The sequence below is a fragment of the Apus apus genome, chromosome 1 (genome assembly GCF_020740795.1).
Source record: "Apus apus isolate bApuApu2 chromosome 1, bApuApu2.pri.cur, whole genome shotgun sequence".
Taxonomy (NCBI): domain Eukaryota; kingdom Metazoa; phylum Chordata; class Aves; order Apodiformes; family Apodidae; genus Apus; species Apus apus.
In genome coordinates, this window is record NC_067282.1 from 93,495,023 (window position 1) to 93,516,331 (window position 21,309).

The 21,309-nt window shown below is 37.5% G+C and overlaps 1 protein-coding gene across 2 annotated transcripts; it reads left to right on the plus strand.

The window, feature by feature from the left end:
• Positions 1-74: 74 nt before the first annotated feature.
• USP16 (ubiquitin specific peptidase 16) lies at positions 75-21,119 on the plus strand. Of its 2 annotated transcripts, none has more exons than XM_051625645.1 (18): positions 75-207; positions 2,164-2,262; positions 4,815-4,993; positions 5,638-5,741; positions 7,651-7,754; positions 9,514-9,695; positions 10,648-10,740; positions 11,451-11,581; positions 12,240-12,327; positions 13,800-13,878; positions 14,688-14,779; positions 15,582-15,638; positions 16,792-16,959; positions 17,566-18,229; positions 18,929-19,023; positions 20,149-20,235; positions 20,538-20,694; positions 20,799-21,119. In XM_051625645.1, the coding sequence occupies exons 2-18, from the start codon at positions 2,202-2,204 to the stop codon at positions 20,921-20,923; spliced, it is 2,466 nt and encodes an 821-aa protein (XP_051481605.1). In that variant the 5' UTR covers positions 75-207; positions 2,164-2,201; the 3' UTR covers positions 20,924-21,119. The 2 variants fall into 2 exon arrangements, with proteins under 2 accessions (XP_051481605.1, XP_051481696.1); XM_051625736.1 differs by having other exon boundaries at positions 9,517-9,695.
• The last annotated feature ends 190 nt before the right edge of the window (positions 21,120-21,309 follow it).

Here is a 21,309-nt window from a genome sequence, read left to right on the forward strand (position 1 = left end):
CGGGGCGGAGGAGACTGCGCGAGACGCACGCACGCACGCGCACGCCGCGCCCCCGCGGGCTGGCGGCCCCAGAATGCAGCGCGCCGGAAGCGCGCATGGCAGCCGGTGACCGCCGCCCAACCGCCGGGGGAGAGGGCGAAGCTGCCGGGCTGCCCCGAGAGCCGGCCATGCGCTGCCGAGCTGCTGGTCCCGCGGCGGCGGCGGCAGGTGAGGGACAGGGGCCCCCTCCCCTGCGCTCCTCCCCTGCTCCCGCCAGCGCCGCCGCCCTCCTTCTCCCGCCCCGCCGCTCACTCCGCCGATAGTCTCCGCTCCTGCCGGGACGTTCGGCTTTCCCGAGTCCACGAGGGCGCGGGAGGCGGGAGCGGGCCCGTCGGAAGCAGGCGGGGCGGGGCAGCGCGGCGGCCGGGCCGGGGAGCACGTGGGCGGCCCGAACCGACCCGCGGCACCGGGTGATGTGGGGCGGGCCGGGGCCCAGCCGAGGGCCCGGCCGGTCTGTGTCACGCCCCGGGGCGCACCTGCTCCCTGTCGCCGCCCCCGGGACAGGAGTGTCGGTTTACCGGTGGCGGCAGGTGTCTGGCGGGACCCCTGGGGCCCGGCCTCCGGCCCCCCGCCGCCGCCGGGGGGGTGGGTGCGCAGTCGTGGCTCTGTGGGCGTTTTTGCCGGGTCTCCGTCCGACCCAGGGGCGCTTTCGGTCGTTTGCTGGCAGCCCTGTTTTATGTGTTAACAACGTAATCGATCAGACGGTCGTGTCGTTGCTTTAGCGCCCCGTGAGCCACTCCGTGGAAGAGGCTAGTGAGGAGTCCGTCGGACAGGTCCGTCCAGCCAACAGCGTGGGTTAAGCCAGCAGCCACGCGTGGCCCTGTTATCCTAGTGAGAGCAGAATAAGTTGGCCAGGATTTTAAGGTTTTAGAGCCGTTTTCGTACCATCAAGTGTTGTATCTTTTTGCTGAAACAAACAAAAAAAATGCTGCAGAGGGAGTATGTTGGATGAGCTGTCACTTCTTTTCCTGAACGAATTGAATGCTAAGTTGCAAAAGGTGATAATTTCACTCTTGATGGAGTTCCAGCTTCCCAGGTAACACCTGGGCCCTAACAGCATGCTTCAAAAAGCTTCTTCATTTAAGAAGTCCTCTGTGGGTTCCACATCTGAATGCTTCCCAGCTTGTTTTCTCTCTGATTCTCCGGCTGGCTTAATTTTTCAGCTGTGACAGCTCCAAGCTGGCAGCTGTTCTCTGTGGCTGCCATGCTGCTGAGTACAAGAGAAGGTATGGGTTAGACAAGATGGGTGTTACGAGTCAGGTTTAGTGGTGCACCAACAGATTTACATCAAGGGTGTGCAGCAGCGTTAGGCCAGCCTGCAAAGATGGCATAAGGCTGCGGAGACTTGGTTTTGAACCCTTTCAGCTTGCATGTTTTCATTGTCTTACATCGATTTTTAAGTTTACGTGATCTTTTGTGAGATAAGGCACAGGGCTTTACAGGGGCTACAGACTAGAACTTCAGAATGTCCCACTGTATGTGCAGTAGCCATCTTTTGGAAGGCAAGCACTTGGCTTCAGATTCTGTAGTGACAGATTACTTTTGTCTAGAAGGGTTTACAGACATAGCAAATAGCAGACCGTATCTGAATTATTTGCTTGGGATGTTGGGAAGGTGGTGATAAATCTCCCCCAGTGAAGAAACTGAAAAATATGAACTCCCATTGTGTATTTATAACACATTGCAAGTGTCAGACTTCATCAAAGACACAAGGAATTTGTGGGAAAGAAAACTGAAAAATTGTAGTTGCAAGAAACTTCAATGTTTAATTGTAACAAACTCTTTATTTGTTTTTCTTCCTAAAATCCTGGTGTTACTAGTTCGAGTACAAGTCCTAAAGGTTTACAGAATTTTTTTTACACTTTCCCATCTTGTTCTTTTGTGCAATGCTTTTGACTTAAGGTTTTAAATAATTTAGTATTTATAGTTCACACAGTGATCTTGCCTCTACAACAGTTACAGCAGTTTCATGGTACAGTATAAATGTATTTATTTTCTTTAAAAAATGTAAATTACAAGTTAATTCACCTTAAAGGACATCTTGGCCATAGAAATAATTTCTTGTTTAGCAATGAACAAGTAAAACCAAAACCTACCTTCTAATCCGCTGTTTTTCTTTGCTAGGTCACTGTTCCGTGTAAGAAAAATTGCAGTCTACAAATATGGGAAAGAAACGCATCAAAAGCAAAACTGCACAGTCTGATGAATCTCTGGACGCGCTGGGTATGTTTTCTCAGAGACATCTGTGGTCCTACTGTTGCTTTAATCTCAAAGAGGACTTGAAAACTCATGCGTGTTCCAAGTCCTTTACACTAGTCACTGGCTTTGAAGTCTCATTTACAAAGCATGAGTTTCTATAGTTGAAACTCAAGTGTACCAAGAAACATTAGTTTTGCTACTTTCTAATTATAATAGAAAATAATAATTGTGTCTTGAAAACTAGGATTTTTTATATTTTTTTTCAAGAAACAGACACACAGCTCTTTACTGGTATGCAGATTGTATTGAATCGTATAAAGTTCCTTAGAATCTAAAGTGTTTGTAGAGTCAGCTGCTAAGCTTGTCCTGATGGGTTAAATAGCATTTTCCTGATGAAAATTTTGTTGCAGGAGATTTTCACTTCATTTTTTTTTTTTTTTTAAATTAAAATATTTCTGTGAAACCATTTGTCTTTAACAACTAACATAGTACTGGCCCTGAACATCTCAGCTCTCTGGTCATAGTGCTTTTTGATTAAAACTTTTCTCTTCCTCACCTTCAGTTCCTTCAGAGAAAGTCCAGAATTGTTAATGTTACCCTTCTAGCTGTACTGGATCTCACCCCGTATTGAAATTTTATTTGTTACCTTGTTTATCCTGGTTATGCTAGCTCTTGTTTTTGCTTCTGCTGTGTAGCATTCTATTCTACCACCTTGTCTTCCACATCACAGATTGTGTCTTGCCCATCATTTTGTTGATCCCAACTTGGGAAACAAGTTGAGCCATGCTAATTTAGCTGTGAGAGAGGGCACTTAAAGTTGTGGCCAAGAGATTCGGTGTGATGGCCTGTTTGTTTTAAATTCAAGTCTACTCTACTTTGATTTCCTGATTGTCCTGGTCTTGTGGTAGCTTCTGTCTCTTACAGGTTATTAGCTTTTTTTTTGTTGTTGTTTTAACTTCCCTAGAGTCAAGATCAATGTCCGCTATGACCATTTCTTATTTTTCTCTGGCAGGAAAATTAGTTATGGTACAGTTGCTGATAGCATCTCACTTCTTTGGCTAAAAATAGGCTAGCTTACTTTGACAAAGTCCCGTAAAACCACAAATGTAAGCTAAGACTAATAATTGTGAATAATTCCACTGTATAGTAGGGACCAATATACAAAAGGTTTGTCTAAAAAACACAGTATTGAAGTTGTAGGTGAAGCCTGTGCCTTTTAAAAAGGCATGAAGAATGCCTCTGAATATCTGTATTTGGCTCTTATTGGCTAGCATTTGTACTGTGGTAAAATCCTGTAATCTCAGACAGAAACAGAATTGTAGGTATGAAACTTTTCACCAGTTTCAGCTTATGCCAAGGAAAGTTTGCTATCTTGAGGCTGTAACCTTATCCTCCACAAAGGTAGATTAAGAGCTGTTACATTCAAAATAGCAATAATAAAAATCAAAATACCTCTGTAGCAAAGGACTTAAGACAGTTGAATTATGTCAATAGCTATGTAATGCTTCTGAACAGTTTCACAAAATTGTGATTTATTTTTTTTGACATTCCAAGTACATACAACAGTTTTCTTTTAGCATGGGTTTGTTTACTCTGTGCTTTTTCAACTTTTGAGGTAACTATTTTTACTGTCAGATTTTTGACCCTGTGTTTGCAGACACAGACATTTGTAACTGCAAATAAAGAAGAACTGTAGGCTGATAATGCTAAATGTTTTAGAAACCTATGTGTGAAAAAAAAAAAAGAAGAAAAAAAATACATTCCTCATTTTTTATATGGAAGAACTTAAAACAGTTTGCATATGCATTGTCTGTCACTTGCAGTTTCTCTATGTGTGACTTAAGCTTACAGGCGTCTTCACTCAAGTGACAGTATAACCAACAACCTTAAAAATTAAACAGAAAATAAATAAGATCTCTACTATCAAGAATTCAATTGTTCAGATGCCTGCTCTCAGCATAACCACTATTAGCAGAGTTTGGTTAAATAAATAAGAGTTCACACCATGCCCAGAAGATGCAGCTCCAATTAGGGTGTAGTATTGTAGCGTGAAGGCATAACAGTATAGGTAGGATGACTCTGACATTCTTTTTTTACCATAGTCCACTGCATAATTCCAGTGAGGCAGCTCAGCTGGAAGCGTAACCTCCATGATCTCCACTTTTATAGGCCAGCCAGGTGCTGCCTTGGTGACTGGGAACCGTGGCAGTGGGCTGTGGCTGCTCCCTGGGAGGTGTGGGAATCGTAACGCCACAATAATAGAAGCCCACAGCCTGGCACAGTAGGTAGGTTTGTATCTGAAGGTTTTTTTCAATTTCTCTGACTACATGTAGATTTGAGTGCTGTTTTTGAAATTTTTTTTAGTAATGTAGTAGTTCAGGATGCAGCAACAATATCTCCAGATTGTGAATGGGGGTAACAAAGGGTTTCTTTCTGGTACATCTGCTGAACTGGTAATGTTTTTTGGCTCTAGAAAAGCTATCCTAGCTTCTGGATTGCTGCCTGTATCTTTAAAACCTAGAGACATCTGCATTCGTTATGATACCTATTTTCTTCATGTGCTTTTTATTTTGTAGAACCTGTGTGCAAGCATATTCGTAAAGGATTGGAACAAGGTCATCTGAAAAAGGCACTGCTGAATGTGGAATGGCATGTTTGTCAGGACTGCAAGGCAGACAATAAGACACAAGAGAAATCTGAGGAGGAGACTGATGAAGGCCCTTCGATATGGTTATGTCTAAAATGTGGCCATAGGGTATCTCTTGTTTTCCTGTTTATTTGTCTTAATATTTTTCAGTGTCTCATAATATAGAGGAACAAGAGAGCTTCAAATTAAACTATTATATTTTTTATTATTATTATTATTTTAAAGATGGTGCTACGTAAATGGTTTGATATACTTCAGTGTGCTAAAAAAAATGTCTGCTCTGAATTGCAAATGAAATACTTAGAAGCTTGACACAAAAGCATATAGCAGACTTAAGGCTAAAACACCATCTTGAGGACTTATTTTCCTAGAAAACCCCAATTATTTTGCTAAGAAAATAAAATTTTCTGTTGATGCTCCTATTTTGTGATTTTTACAATAAGATCTTATGCTATAATTAGTTTATTAAACTTCGAACTCTGCATGCTGAAGAGGTTTTTGGTTTTGTGACGTTTTGTTCTTCAAGCTGTCGAAACTGGAATTTGTAAATTAGATGTTCAGTTCTCGAGCAGCTTTATAGTTACTCTGCGTGCCATATGTTACTTTTCTCTGTGCAGAAATAAGTATCTTGAACTAGAGATCCACCTCTTCATCTTAATTAGTTTAACATAACCTATTTTAATGTTAATGCTTTGTTTATACTCTGACTTTATGTTTGGATTTTGTGACACTTCTGATTATTAACATTATAGGGCTGTGGCAGAAATTCTCAGGAACAGCATGCTTTAAAGCACTATAAAACGCCGAGATCAGATCCCCATTGTCTGGTTCTCAGTTTGGACAACTGGAGTGTGTGGTGAGTTTGTCAGACAACAGTTATAAGAAATAGCTAGATAGAAGCTGGGATATAATTTGTGTTTTCTTTGTGAGTTCTAGGACTTATCTCTAGAAATCTGCAAAGCATTTACATACATAAAATTCCCAGCAGTCTTTGAGATTTTCTGAGTAAATATTACTTGTAAAATTTATAACCAGGAAGCTTTCATAATTACAGTAGGAATTGACCACCTAGTAAATGCTGTTGACTTCATATTTTACTGCTTTTGTGTGGTCAGAATACTGATGTATAGAAATGTATGTTGTTATGCAGTTCTAAATCTTAACTCTGGGCCTTGGGAAAAGCTACTTTTTGGTGCACAGTTAGTGACAAACTTAATTACTTTCATTTTCCCAATAACTATGACTTTTTAATACCATATATATATTTTAGAAGCACAACTGTAGAAATACAAGATGCTACTGGATCAGTCAATAAAAAAAAAATCCATCTCTCTTAAAAGGAATTCTTCTGAGAGGAATATTCTTAAAAGGAGTAGCACATTACTATGTAAGGGGGAACTTTAATTTCCCAACCTGTGCCATACAGAAATACTGTGCCTTACATAAGAAGTGTCTATTTTGCTTTGGAACCTTTTAAAAAACTTATTATTTGTCATTATGTTAATTTTATAGAACACTGTCTCTATCCATTACTATATTTAGCACTCTTATACGCAGCAATCAGCATTTTTAATGAACTCCAGAATGGAAATGGACATTAATAACATATATATTACTAATGAAGTTGTGAACTTATTTTTGTGAATTTAAGTATGTTTTAAAATTCTGGTTTTAAAGGGCTTTATTTTCTCTGTTCCAAAACTTAAATAGTTTTTAAATCAAATGATATTTAAATGAGAGGAAGATGTCTAAGCAAGATGTTTTGCTTGCTTCTATAATTTCCTAGTTGTACTAACTTGCACAAGAAATTATTCAGAGATTGATACTGGGTATAAATTACTGCTATGAATCAAACCTAAAATGAAGAACGTATTTCACAGTGGGCCTAGTACATGCAAGCAAAAGCCTTTTTGGTCAGAATTTATTAATGCTACGAATGTACAAATCTCCATAGTGTGCCTACATATATGGTTGAAGTTGGACTTCAATATTACCTGTAAATGGTTAAAAGAAAAGGTTTTGAACATTGAGAGAAAGAGGAGAGTTGTAGTAATTAATTGTTCTGCTCATCTGGGGTTACAACAGTTGCTGTTGTATGTATTTTCAGTACTGATATGACTTACCAATTGGATCTACTTTCTGTTTTTCTCTCACTGGTCAGACAGTCATTTTTGAAAAAACTTCTTTCCAATTACTTGACTCCTTGAAAGCTTCCTGTAAAAATGTTAGATGGATGAAAGGTTATGATGTGTAAAAATTTTCCAGGGAAGTAACAATAATTTGTTATTCGAGGAGTGAGAATACCTGTTTTTATAATTAACTAGGCAGACAATAAATACATACTCAGGGTTTCAAAGGCTGAGCCAGTTTTATCAAGGAGTCATGAATAAATGTGAAAATTTGTAAGTCATTTCCTTGGGACCTGATATCTTAGTTTATTAATTTTGGCAATTTTTTTCCTGCATTTCTTCTTGCAGACTAGGTTTCTAAGCACACCTTTTAAGGTTCTAATTAATATTTGTAAATTGCAGCCTGTGGTAACTGAAATAATATAGTAAAGATAATTTTTAAACTTCTGCTTTCTCAATCAGGATTAGATTGAACTCTTCTCTAAGATTTCTAAGTCTTAAAATAAATCTTGTAATTTTATTAGCTGTGTATAATGAATTGCATGAAATGAGCAAATAGTTTAGAATTTTTAAACAATAGAAAAAAATAGGATTAATTGTTTTTCTTGGGGGGGTGGGCGGGCGGGGCGGAGACAGGTGCTACATATGCGATAATGAAGTCCCATATAATACTTCAACCCGATTGGGTCAGACTGTGGATTATATTAGAAAACAAGTTTGTGCTGGCTCATCACATACAGGTAAGTAACTCTAGTATATATACAGTAAATCAGAAACTCCCTTAAATTTGGTAGATGGATCTGTACATCAAGAATCTACACTAAATTAGATAACTTTTGAATCGCCCTGTGGTAAATGGGAAAGCTAATTTATTCCAGTTTTTTTTTTGGTCGAAGTTCTGATAGCACAAGCACTGTCCTAGCCCACAGATCTAATTGGACCAGGATTTTGCTCAGTGTCCCCTAACATTTTACAGACCAGAAATACAGAAACAGGAGGAGAAAATACAACTTAATTGTGATGTTTTTTAAAAAATCTGACGTTCAGTTATTCTGTGAGTAAAGAATTGACTTGCAGTACTTAGAAGTGCTGTGTTTATTCGTCAGTATTGCTCAGTCTGTCTTGAGATCTGAAGGATCTGTAGGTATTTGTGAATGTATCAGCTGGAATGGCTAAGTCTCCAGCTGTTGTGGCGTATTTCCCAATGGAAGGAGTATACAAAAGGATTTGCGTGCTGGGTCTGTACATTTAGTGTAGGTAGTTGCAGTACATTCAGAACTCTCTAAAACAGCATGTTCAGCCTGCAGTCTATGTGCAAAGCAGGCTGTGCAAAACATGATTGTTTAAAAGGAAACAAACCCAGCAAAAAAAACCCAGTTTCCACAGCAGAAAAACTGGTTTTGTACAAGGCATTTCCACTAGAAGATTTGAAAGAATTTGCCTATCAAAAAAAATTATATAAGTCATAGCTATCAAAATTCAAACAACATTCTGTATGCTTAGGTGAAATTGTAGATCATAACCATCCAGCAGTGCCAAGTGGCTGTCTCTGAGTATTTGTCCAGGAAGTTGCTGGGGTTTTCCCACAAGTAGCAGAATCTGAGCGGTTTTGGTTAATCTTCCTCAGACGTGTAGTTTCTCTACATATAATATTTAAACATCATATTGGTTTCCAGAAATTTCTTTTGAGATTTGAACTGAAAAATGAAGAAGTGCCTGTGCAGTTCTTTGTTTCACATGTTCCATCTGTTGTCCATCCGTTTATTGTCCATCTGCAAAGAGTGTATTGCCTCATTTCCTTGCTTTCTCCGAGCTGGCATTACTTTATTTTAAAATTAATCTTGGCTCACAGCCTTATTTATCAGAAACCTTTTCAATAGTTGACTGCCAAACTGGCAGAGCCAGTGTGGGTGTTATTCTGAAATTTGACTGAAATTCCCTTAGGGTTTTATTAAACAGGTCATTAACATTTTGAGCTATACGACAAAGTAATTTTTTGAAAAATATCTTTAATGTGTCTTGAGGAATATAAATCTTCCAGTTTAGTCTGTTTAGGTCAGTGAAATTAACATGAGAATGTTTTGACAGTGAAGGCCTGTGCCTTTCATTTCAGACAGTAGTGCCGTGTCAGAAGGGCTATCTCGGATGCAATCTTGTTGGTTGTTTTATAAAGCCCTAATATAAGTGATTTTGCAACAGGAATGAAAATTCAGATTACTGCAGAGTTTCAGAGATTGCTGGCAAGAATGGCTTGTGGGCCAAGTGGCACATTTAAATTGTATGCTAATCTGAAATGGCATTTCAGGGGTTTCTTGGTACTTTTTTCTGTTTGTTTTGTTTCTTTTTTAACTCCAGTAGTGTTACATTTATACAATTACAGAATTAATTATCATAACTTTAAGTTTTAAACATTGTAGATTGCTGCTGCCTACAATAACTGTTTCCTAGCCCATTCCCTTTTACTGGCTTAATATGTGGTATTTTTAAAATTTGTTTCAGCAGAAAAACAACAGGAGAACAAAGGGCTTGAAAATAAAAAAGTGGAAAAAAACAGCAAAAATGAGCAAGAAAAAGAAATCTCCCTTAAAGAAGAGAATTCTCATTCAAGTACTAACTTGGAAGTGGCTGTGAAAGGACTTAGTAACTTGGGAAATACATGTTTCTTTAATGCAGTGATGCAGGTATGGTAGTTATCGCTGGTCTTAATTTTTTTTTAATAGCGAGAGAAAAAAAGCAAAAAAACCAACCCACAACAACTCCACTCCCAGTATTGTACAATGACACAATTAGAATGTGATTTTCATCTGCCAGGAATGATGGGTTCATTCTAAAAATAGTGTGTTGGCCTGGAGAAATACGAAGAAGTGGAGCTGCAGGTTCAGACTTGCTCTAAGGGAAGATAAGACAAACTGCTCTGTCTTTGAAGGACAGTGTCTTTCACTGATACAGATTAAGCATGCCAACTTCCTAGTTTAGTAAAAAAAATAAAATAGTCTGGCACATGACCCTTGCTGACGTTTTAGAATGCAAGAGATTAATACTCAAACACCATGGGTGTGTACTGAAACAAAAATGTCTCTCTCAGCAACAGGAAATCAAATGAAAGTAAATATTAACAGGTTGAGCAACACTGCATTGCCATCTTAAATGTCTTGCTCAGCTAAGTAATGTTTGGATGGAATAAACTTGCTTTTTTATGTGTATTGAAACTAGCATGTAATTTTGTACTCTTTGGCTTTTGATAACGAAGCTTTATTCAGAATTCCCACAGTACTTGCAGGTTCTAGCAAATGGTTTGATTTTTTTTTTTTTAAACCAAGCAAATATGTGTTTACTTTTTAATCTTAGGAACAGACACTAGTAAATAGAGTGCCAAAAGATCAGTCTGTAGAAGAATGGTACATTTAGGGTTTCTGCAATCTGAAGTAATATAGAGAGAGCACACATGGAATTCCCTTTAGCTGTATGGAATGTACCTTTAAACACTGATAGAATTTCCAGAGCTGTATTCCAGAGCTGTATATGTAAACACTCTTATTCCGTGTTTGGGGAAAAATAAATTGCTGCTGATCTGGCTGCTCTTGCTCTTGTTCCCCAGTTAACAATTTTTTTTCTTTCTTTTATGTTCTACAGAATTTATCACAAACTCCAGTCCTGAGGGAACTGCTTAAAGAGGCTAAAATGCCTGGCACATCAGTTAAAATCGAGTCACCTGAGTTATCCACAGTATGTATGCTTCAACTTCCATGGTGTTTCTTGCTACCCTTCCAATCTGCTAAAGGAGCAAGCAATACTCATCTCTCAATTTTAAAAGTTGTTTCAGCTAAATGCTAACAAGACAAAGATTTAAAATCAGTGGGAACTTTACCATTGACTTCCACAGAGCTGCTTCTGAAGTCAGCAGAGGTCTTCCAGTCAAAGAGTACTCTGTACTCTTTGTACTTTTTATTCAGTACTCTTAAGTATTAGTCGTCATCAAAAGGGTACATACATGATGATTAAGTTATTTAAAGGATGAAAATGTGTAACTTTTGCAATAGTGTCACTTATCTAAACTCAAAATAAGAAACTAGAGGATGTTTGCAGCATTAACTTGAATAATGCATTTATCATTACAGTTAGGAATTTGGCTGGGAATGAAGGGTTGTGCATTTTAAGAAACTGTGTTTTTTCTTAATAAAAGCAAGAAATCCAGAGTTGCAACTAGGCAATAAATAATTTGTAATTCTTAGCCCAGTGTTTTGGTACCATCTCATGAGAAGCTGTATGTTGATTGTTTTTTGTCAGGTTAACTTACTGCCATTTTGGTATTTTGTGTTTTCTATTGTATAATAAAGTTTTCAAAAACGGAATTGTTTAGGTAAGGAAAAACTAACGCCATAAGGATCTGTCACCAAATTAAGGCAAAACTCCTTTGTTGCTTTTGTTTAAAACAGGAACCTCAACTGATAAAGCTAGATCAGCCGGGTCCTTTGACATTAGCCATGTATCAGTTCCTGATGGAAATGCAAGACACAAAAAAAGGGGTAGTCACTCCTAAGGAACTTTTTGCTCAGGTTTGTAAAAAGTGAGTATCTGTGCAATTGCATGTTATAGTAAATATGAAAAAAAAAGTTGTTTAAAAAGAAGGTCAGTTTTCTCCCTTTCTTTTCTTGAGCTCACATCACAGCATATACAACTGATGTAATACTTGGCAAGTTTTGAAAGAAAAGCAAAATCTAAATGAAGTGTCAGGATGGTGGAGCCAGGCTTTTTTCAGTGACGTCCAGTGATAGGACAAGGTGCAGTGGGTGCAAACTGGAACATAGGACGTTCCATGTAAATATCAGAAAAAACTTTTTTACTGTGAGAGTGACAGAGCACTGGAACAGGCTGCCCAGAGAGGTTGTGGAGTCTCCTTCACTGGAGACATTCAAAACCCGCCTGGACGCATTCCTGTGTGATGTGCTCTTGGTGATCCTGCTCTGGCAGGGGGGTTGGACTGGATCTTTTGAGGTCCCTTCCAACCCCTGAGATTCTGTGACTGTAAGTAAAATAAAAAATAATCAGTGACATATTCTGGTTAGCAAGCTTCATATTTTTAGAAAATACCATATGTAGAGACTTAACTGCTTTTAGATGCATTGTGCTCGAGACTGTCCTTTTGTGTCTGGTATAGAATTGGTTTTGTTTTGTCTGTCTTAAGTTCGGTTATACTTCACAGCAGTAACTGTTCCTTTTAACAGAGCAATACGATTTAAAGGTTATCAGCAGCAAGACAGTCATGAATTGCTTCGTTACTTACTTGATGGAATGAGAGCAGAAGAAATCCAAGTAAGTGCTTATTTCCTAGCTGTGCATACCTTTCTTCTTCATATTCCATACCAAGACTTTTTCTCCTGCTCAGGAGAGAGAGAACATGTATTCAGAGATAAATCTGTCTCTGTAGAGTGATTTGTGCTACCCATAGTTCTTACTTGAAGCAGATTAGCAACACAGCTGTAGGACTGTGCAGCCTTTAAGCAGTGGGATTTTGAAGGGGCAACCATGGGTATTACTATTTTCATTTAACAAAACTATTAAATTAAGTTTGTGGCCTATATCTCTTACATATATTGCACACACTGTTTACATTTCATAGAATCTTAGAATGGTTTGGGTTGAAGGAACCTTAAAGATCATCTAGTTCCAACCCCCCTTCATGGGCAGGGACACTTCCCAATAGGCCAGGTTGCCTAGAGCGCCATTCAGCCTGGCTTTCGACACTTGCAGAGATGGGGCTTCCACAACTTCCCTGGCCAACCTGTGCGGGTGTCTCAACCACCCTCACTGTAAAGAATTTCTTCCTAATGTCTAATCTAAATCTCCCCTTTTCCAGTTTGAAACTATTCCCCCTTGTCCTCTCATTGCTCTCTCTGGTGAAAAGTTCCTCCCCAGCTTTCCTGTAGTACTCATCAGGTATTGGAAGGCTGCTGTAAGGTCTCCCTGGAGCCTTCTTATCTTCAGACTGAGCAATCCCAACTTCCTCAGTCTGTCTCCATAGGAGAGGTTCTCCAGCCCTCTGATCATCTTTGTGACCCTCCTCTGGAGTCACTCCAGCAGCTCCATGTCCTTCATGTGTTGGGGCCTCCAGAATTGGACACAATTTTTTTATTTTTTTTTTTCCCCAAAAAAAACCCCCCCACATTTCTAAGGTAATGATATTTTCTCCATTTTTGGAAAGCAGTGTACTGATTATTCTCTGTGCTTTTCTAATAAAATAAAATGGTTCCGTATTGCTTATTTTAAAGGTTTTTGGTTGATTTAGTACTTTTAACATAAATGTCTGTTGTCCTTCAGAAATAGATAGACTTGTCCAAAACTTCTATAGCAATAGTGGATTTGGAGTATATATAATCACCATAAAGAACGTCCTTTTGTCTTAATTTCTGAAATGCCTGAAAGTTCACTTGTGGAAATATATATATATATAAATATAAATATATATATATATATATATATAATTGTTTTTTCCAGGCTTAATATGCGGAAGTATTTAATCCTAGACTAATTTTTTTTTTAATGATTTTAATTTTTTTTTTTGCATACTAAATTACAAAACTGTGGTTGCAAGCTTGTTCCTCAGTTGTTTGGGGTTTTTTTAAAAATCTGTAGGAAGTATTTTGTGTCTCTACAGGCAGTTGTGTTGTTAGTATGGATTCTCTTAAATGTTGAAGATTAAATTTTTCCTCCACCTTAAACATTTTGTAAATCTAATTGAATTATTTTAGGAAATTTTACAGTGTGTATTGTTTTGAAAATTTCAGCGAGTAAGTGTTGGAATACTGAAGGCTTTGACTGACTCTAACAAAGAAAACGAAGAAGAACTTAAAAAGAAAATTAACGGTAAATGGAATATTTCAGCAAAGTACCCAAAGTAACACTAGTATAAACCAAGAGATACATGTTTAATTGTACAACTTTATGCCATGTCTCAAATATATGTGTATCTAGAACATATGGCTCAATAGCATCAGTCTATTTATTTAAATGTGTTGCTGATGTTGGTGGTGTTTACTTCTTAACAGAGTAAGAGAGAGTTGAATCTGTAGTCATTGTACATTAAAATATGTTTGGTAGTGTTCAATCATTCAAACATTATGTAAGAAATTAAAATATTAGCACATTAATGTAGTAATTCAGTCCTAATAGTTCGTTATTACTTAACAGTGGTATAAAAAAACGACAAACCCAAACTACTGAACAGAAGGATGTTTGAAATTTTCCACATCACTTAGGTTAGAAGATGAAGAGCAAGTTTAAGTTCAGAGTACGTGTTACACTGAAAATGTAACTCGAGGAAATTGCTTTGCTTACAGTGCACCTATAGAGACAAAACTTGGTGCTTGTTATTTAAGTTCAGACAGTTAAGTCCTGCAACAAAACAGGAACTCTTACTGGGATATGGAACTTCTGAAAAAATAGGTGTTGGTTCACTCAAACTGTCATCTTCAAATGTTTTCTCCCTCATCCCAAAAGCATCTTCATTTAATATTGTTCTGCTTCCTGGCAAAACTGGAACAGACTACCACGTTCCATTGTTCATCTTGCTTAATTTTCTTTTTTTTTTGTATTTGGTATGCTATAACCACATTATCTGCCAGTATATTATATGTAATATTACTAACTTTCATGTATACTTTGTAAATTCTCAGAATACGAAAAGGAAAAGGGAATACAAAGTTTTGTAGATCGAATCTTTGGTGGAGAATTAACCAGTACAATTATGTGTGATGAATGCAGAACTGTAAGTAAACTACCTGTTTTGAATAGCCTAGAGTATAATTCCATGTAATCTGCAGGAAAACCCCCAAGTATAGGTAGAAGTAAATGGAATTGGAGAGGTTTGCTTCAGTTGATACACTTCTAAAAGCTGACTGGCAGCATGCTTTTCAGAGAGGCATGGTTTGGCTGAAATCTTTCTTCTTATGTGTTATGAAGCTCATCTTTCAGTCCCTTTCAGAATTCCAGAAAAAGAGGTCAGCAACAGCAAGCTGCCTCTGCCAGAAGAATTGATTCTCAGATTCCTGGTAACATCTTCCAGCACCACAAACTGTAGAGTGGATGAATTGTTCTGCTACCAGCAATATGCAGCCAGAGGCTTTTTCCTTTATCATCATATGATTAGGTCATCCACACACTGGAATGACCACGGGATTGCCAGAAGAATAGTTTGAGTAAGGAGGCAGTACTGGGATAATGCATCCTGAGAAAGAAACAATTAAGGGTATTAGTGGGGCTTAGATAAGTGTCATGACAGATAGCAGGTATCAATCTCGTAGGCCTAAAGTTGGGTTCTCATATTCAAGGCCACTAGAAAAATGAAATTTGTAAAAATATTTCTTGCTTATTTCTGTGGTAATACGGTTATGCTAGATTTTGGTCATGGATAGCTGTTTGTGAAGGTAGATTAGCTGTGTTTTAGGTTTGTATGCACAACTGAAAACATTCCTTGAATGCAGACAAGGCTACATACAAATAAGCCTGTTGATGACAAGCCAGCCACTTCCAAACAAAATTAAAGTGAATTCTTAAATACTCATTTAAAGGTATCCTTGGTCCATGAGTCTTTCCTTGATTTGTCGCTTCCTGTACTAGATGATCAGGTAAGAAATTGCACATGCTTTCTTTCTGGCTTAGTTTTTCTTTGTTTATATGAAAACACTTATATAATCATTGGAGGATGAATTTATGCATCTTTCTAAATGTCTCCTTTGGAAGTTAAAATTATAAATTTTCCCAGAAAAATGGAGAATAAGATTTTAATGAGACTCATTCCTGTAAGCTGTGGCTCATAAATTGTCTGTAGAAAATCACTGATAGTCTGTTGGTGATGTTGCTTTTTTGTCAGTTGATGTTTCTGATTTAGATACTGGTTTAGGAAATAATCTAGTATGCTTCAATGTTGTCTCACTTTTTTAGAAGACTGAGTTGCAGACAACAGTGTTTCCCAATTCATCTTCACTCATGTAAAACTGAACTAAATAGCATTACAGCGATGGCTGCCTAGTGGTTGTTTGAATGCTTGTATTTTTTTACTTTTTTTAATCCACTAAGTGCAAGAATACTTCTCATAATATTCAGATTATTGAATAAAGTTGAGAGACATCAGTAGGATAGTATGTGAATACTTAATTGATCAATATTTATTTATTTGGTCAATCTCTAGACACTCAAAATACTTTATTTCCTTTACATTTAATATTGATAATCTGTATATGTAATATTTCAGGTTTGTTATGTAGCACTGCTCACACAAAAGCTAGCAAGTCAATAACTTGAGATGCTCTCAGCATGTCTTGAAATTAGATGCTCTCAGCCAAAGGGATCATATGTTTTCTGCAATGAACAAATTCAATTTTATTAGAAGCAAATGAATTCTGTGGCAGGCAGTTCAACTGAAAATGTCTCCACTTGTATAAAATGTTACTCTTTGTTCCATTTAATGAGATTTCATCTAAAAGTAATGTTGCACCTTTACAGGTTTGAAATGTGGCCTTTTATATAATTTTTCATACTGTTTCATTCTGCAAGTCATTGTTTCACATGGACTCTCTCTGGAGTGAGACATCTCTTTTGTAAACATTAGGGTGGCATAAAGGAGTGAGTTATATGTTATAGTCACTAAAATGCTGTATCTTGAGCTGAAAACGTAGATAACATCTCGTCCCTAGTTTTCCTTGAAATACTATTTTGTTATTCAGGACAGTAACAGCTCTGCTCCTTTGATTTTTTTTTGGTGCCTTTTGCTTTTTGTAGAAAGTAAAAATTACCAATGAGAGAAATGTTAAAAAAAATAAAGAAAAGGAATCTGAAGATGAAGAGGATAAAAACACTGACTGTTACCTTAAGCAGAGAGATGAGACCCCTGGTACAAGTAAGCACCTTCTGAAAAAAAGAAAGAAACAGGCCAAAAAGGAAGCCAAGGTTGGTTTTGATAAGTATTTCACTTTTATTAATAATGTGCTTGCAACTTCTGGTAAAACAGATTATTTTTGCTTCCTGGGTTTAGATGAAGAAGGAGAGACAGCTTAGAATTTCTCCTTACTCAAATGCACAGCTGAAAAGTATCTACCTCTTTGCTATTAAGAAGTTACATGTTCTGTCTGTGCTAGGAAGTAAGCTAGTATCCAGAGGAATGTGGAATTTGTGTTGCTTGCCTGAAGTAGTGTTACTTTGTATCAGGCAGCTGTTCTCCAGTCATTGATTACAATAATATTCACTAAGTTTAGAATACATGAATACGAAAAGATTTGGAAAATAAAAAGATAATCATTAGTTATGTGTTGTAGATTCTGTGTGAGAAGGAGCAGCAGTGGGAGCTATACCTGACTGAGGAAAAATTCAGTATTGGTTGAATTGATCGCCTTTGATTGGTCATTAAATCATAGATTATTCTCCCTCCTGCCCCTTGTATCTATGGCAAAGCTACAAAAATTTCGATAAAGAGATGGTAAGAAATGCTAAAGATAATTTAAACTTCTTCTCTTTTTTTTTTTTTAATTTTTGTATATTACGTATTCCAATTTGTAGAACCAGCGCCGCCAGCAAAAGCTTCAAGGAAAGGTTCTTCACTTGACAGATATCTGTGCAACTGAACAGTCAGAAGAGGATGTCAAGTATAACCAGGAATCAGAGTCAGAAACTAACTCTGAAACTCCTGATATGAAGCAAGAAGAATCATCAAATGATTGCAAAGATCACTGCTTAACTGAAAAAGACTTGAATATACAGGAAAAGAGTACAGAAGTTCAGAGTATGCATGAAAATACAGGAAAGCCAGAACAAGAGTGTGTAGAAAATGAGTCTCTCATGGATCTCTCTATGGAAAGCTTAGGTTCTCCAACAAAGTTTGTCAATGGCCTTGACAACCTATCTTTGAAGGATGAGGATGATGAAGATGAGGAAGGCCTTGCTACTGACTTCTCACAACTACACTTGGGTGCCAATGCTGAATCTGATACGAGTACTTTAGATGACCTTCAAAGTGTTCCCACCAAGATGCGTGAAGTATCAACTGACGATCCAGAAACAGCATTTTGTACTCTTGCAAACAGGGAAGATCTGAACCCGGAAGAAAGTTCAATCCATCACTGTTTGTATCAATTTACCCGTAATGAAAAACTCACTGAGACCAATAAACTACTCTGTGATGTATGTACACAAAGACATAATGGACCAAAGAACAACATAAAAAGTATGCAAAATTACCTTTTAAAAAAAACACCTTTAATTGTCTCTATCTGCTTCTTGGGTGGGTAAGGGTGGGAATGTCCCTAAAGTGGTATTTGTGTAACTTTAACTTGGATCAGTTTAACTAGGTATTCAGTGGGTAGGTTGTGAGAACATCTTTCACAGAGATTAATACAAATGATTTCTCAATTGAGCAGAACAGAAGGCTGACAAGCTTGGGTACAGAATACTGCAGGAATGAAAAAGAAGAGTGAGGAAAGAGGAGTGGGTTTGGGGGGAGGGAAGGGGCTTGTCAGTAAAAAAATCATCATGTGGATGAATGTAGGGAGTAGCTTGTTAGCAGATAACTTCCTTTCTCAAATGTAAAAATTTTTCTGTGACATTCATAGGGAAATCATGTTGGCATTTGCTGAAAAGGCCAATAAAAGCTGCATACAATTTCTGATTATGAGAGTTGTACACAAGCAAGAATTCATCCTCCTTGTGCTGACACTGCTCAGACATGGTGTGAGTGTTGATACCAGATCTGCAAGATGGCAGCTGTTGTACAGATCATAATTTAAAGTGATATTGAAGAGAGGCATGTTCAGTTTCTTAGTTGTTGTAGTAAATGACATTATAACAGTCTAAATAGTGAAAATAAATAAATTCTCACTGTAACATTTGTTTGCATGTTAATCATTTGAGTTTTTCTTTTCTGCAGGTGAAAAGAAGTATGTTTATACTAATGCCAAAAAGCAGATGTTAATCTCTCTTGCTCCTCCAATTCTAACTCTTCATTTAAAGAGGTTTCAACAGGTAAGTGGCAGACTGATATTGCAAAAATAGTATCAGCTTAATATGCATTTATGCACATAGTACTAGCTTAACTCAGAACTAATGTTAGCATATTTTCAATTCCTATAAGCTTGTTTTGTTTTGTTTTGGATTTTTTTCCCAAGGTTTGGAAGGCATTTATACACACTGTTGGTTTTTGTGGGTCTTTGAGGAGTTAAAAATCTTGTTTTCCGAAATAATATTCCAGTAGTTTTCTGGAAAGCACTGTTCTGTGAACTTACTTGCAATATATTATATTTGTATCACTTACTGTATTCAGCAGTATCTTAGCTTTATGTATTTCCTGTTAGTAGAGTAGTTTGTTCGTGGACTCTCAAATTTCAGTACAGATAGAATATGATCCCTTATTAAATGAATGTAGTATAATAGGTCAGTAGATTTGGAAGGGGGGGGGGGAGGCTGGAAAGCAATGCAACTTAAGTCTTGTATATGAACAACTTTTTTTCCAAGTTATAGGAAAATTTTTCATGTAGGGCTTGCTTTAGCTTTTCAAGAAAGAGGAAAGGAAGATGAAAGACAGTATAGCCTCTTCTAAATTTAAAACTGTTCAGTGCTTTGGTCGAAAAAAGGGAGGTGATTTTAAGTAGATGAATAACAATGTCACAGAGAAAATGGAAATGTGCAACCTGTTCCAAGAGACTGTAACATAATTAAGGAAATATTGGTTATTTCCTTTTGTTTTTCCTGTTTGATACTGAAAGTTTATTTAAATAAGGTGGGAGAAGAAGTTATATTAGCTTTGATGGTATTAGATCCTCAGGCATATTACAGTAGCTGAGAAGCAAAATGTGCTTATAGTTACATAGTACATTGGACTGATTTTTTTTTTTCACTTCTGCTACCATTAAGTAACCTTAAGAGTGAGTTGAAGAGACATGTTAACTTGTGCTCCAGTGCAGCATGTCAGGGAAAGGAGGTAATGCTAGAAAACCTTGGGCATTGTAGGAAAAAAACCCAATCCACCCAATGTTGCCCATTTTTGTGTAATGTAAAACTAATCTTGTTTTGTTGAAACATTTAGTAACTAAGCATGTTTTTAAAATGTTAAAATGTAACATTATGGGGTTTTCCTCTACTTTGTCTAAGGCTGGCTTTAATCTACGGAAGGTTAACAGGCATATCAAGTTTCCAGAAGTGATAGACTTGGCTCCTTTCTGTACAGCTAAATGTAAAGTAAGTGGGAAAACCATCAGATTCTCCTTTGCTGTGTTCTAATGTGCTTTCATAGTTAAGGTGCTTAGCAGAATCTTTGTAGAATGCTTGCAAAAATTTAAATGATGTGTGATAATACAGAGTTACTTGCAAGTACAATTTGTGCTTGAGTCAGTGTACTTCCACTGATCACAGCCATGGTGCTTGCATGAAGCTCTAATGACCAGCTTCCTTTTCATCAGCAAACAAGGCAAAGTATTTATATTCAAGCCTTGTTTAAAACCCAGTACCTGACTGACACATCTAAACTTTGGCTTTCATAGAACGTGGCTGAAGGGAATACAAAAGTACTGTACTCTCTCTATGGAGTTGTTGAACACAGTGGAACAATGAGGTCTGGGCACTACACTGCTTATGCTAAAATGAGAAGTCTGAACAACCATCTCTCTGACCTTGTCCTTCGAGGACAAACTCCTCAAGGTAAATAGTTGCAAACATTTCACAAAATATTTCTTATGCAGAACTAACAGGATTGCTTGCTTTAATTCTTAATAACTCTTACTCCCAAATTCTTCCTTTTACAGCTTTAGAAACTGAACTAGTAAAAGGGCAATGGTTCCACATCAGTGATACCCATGTACAGGCTGTATCTGCATCAAAAGTGCTGAGCTCACAAGCCTATCTCCTTTTCTATGAGCGACTGCTGTAATTTGTTTTCTCGTATGTGCAGCCATCTTCACATGGTCTGGAAGGCAGGGACTTGCAAATCATCTTGTTAACAGGTTGGAGCTACCATACAGAACTTCAATAATATGCTTTGTGCTTCCCAGACACACTGACAAATGAGTAACACTTTTTCCAGTGTTTTCACTAATTTTGAATAAAAGGATTTTTTCAGAATTACAGCTTTGAGCTTCTATTGAGTAATGTTTGTGTTGGCACAGACAAGCAGCTGCTACTTTTAGTTCCCTATACATCTTAATCAACAACTCTCACTTTAGAGGGACTAGCTATAATTTTGAGCTATAGCTATCTCAGCTATTGTCTGTTCCATGTGTATTTTAGAGCTGGGCTCCAAGCATAAGACACTGTTCC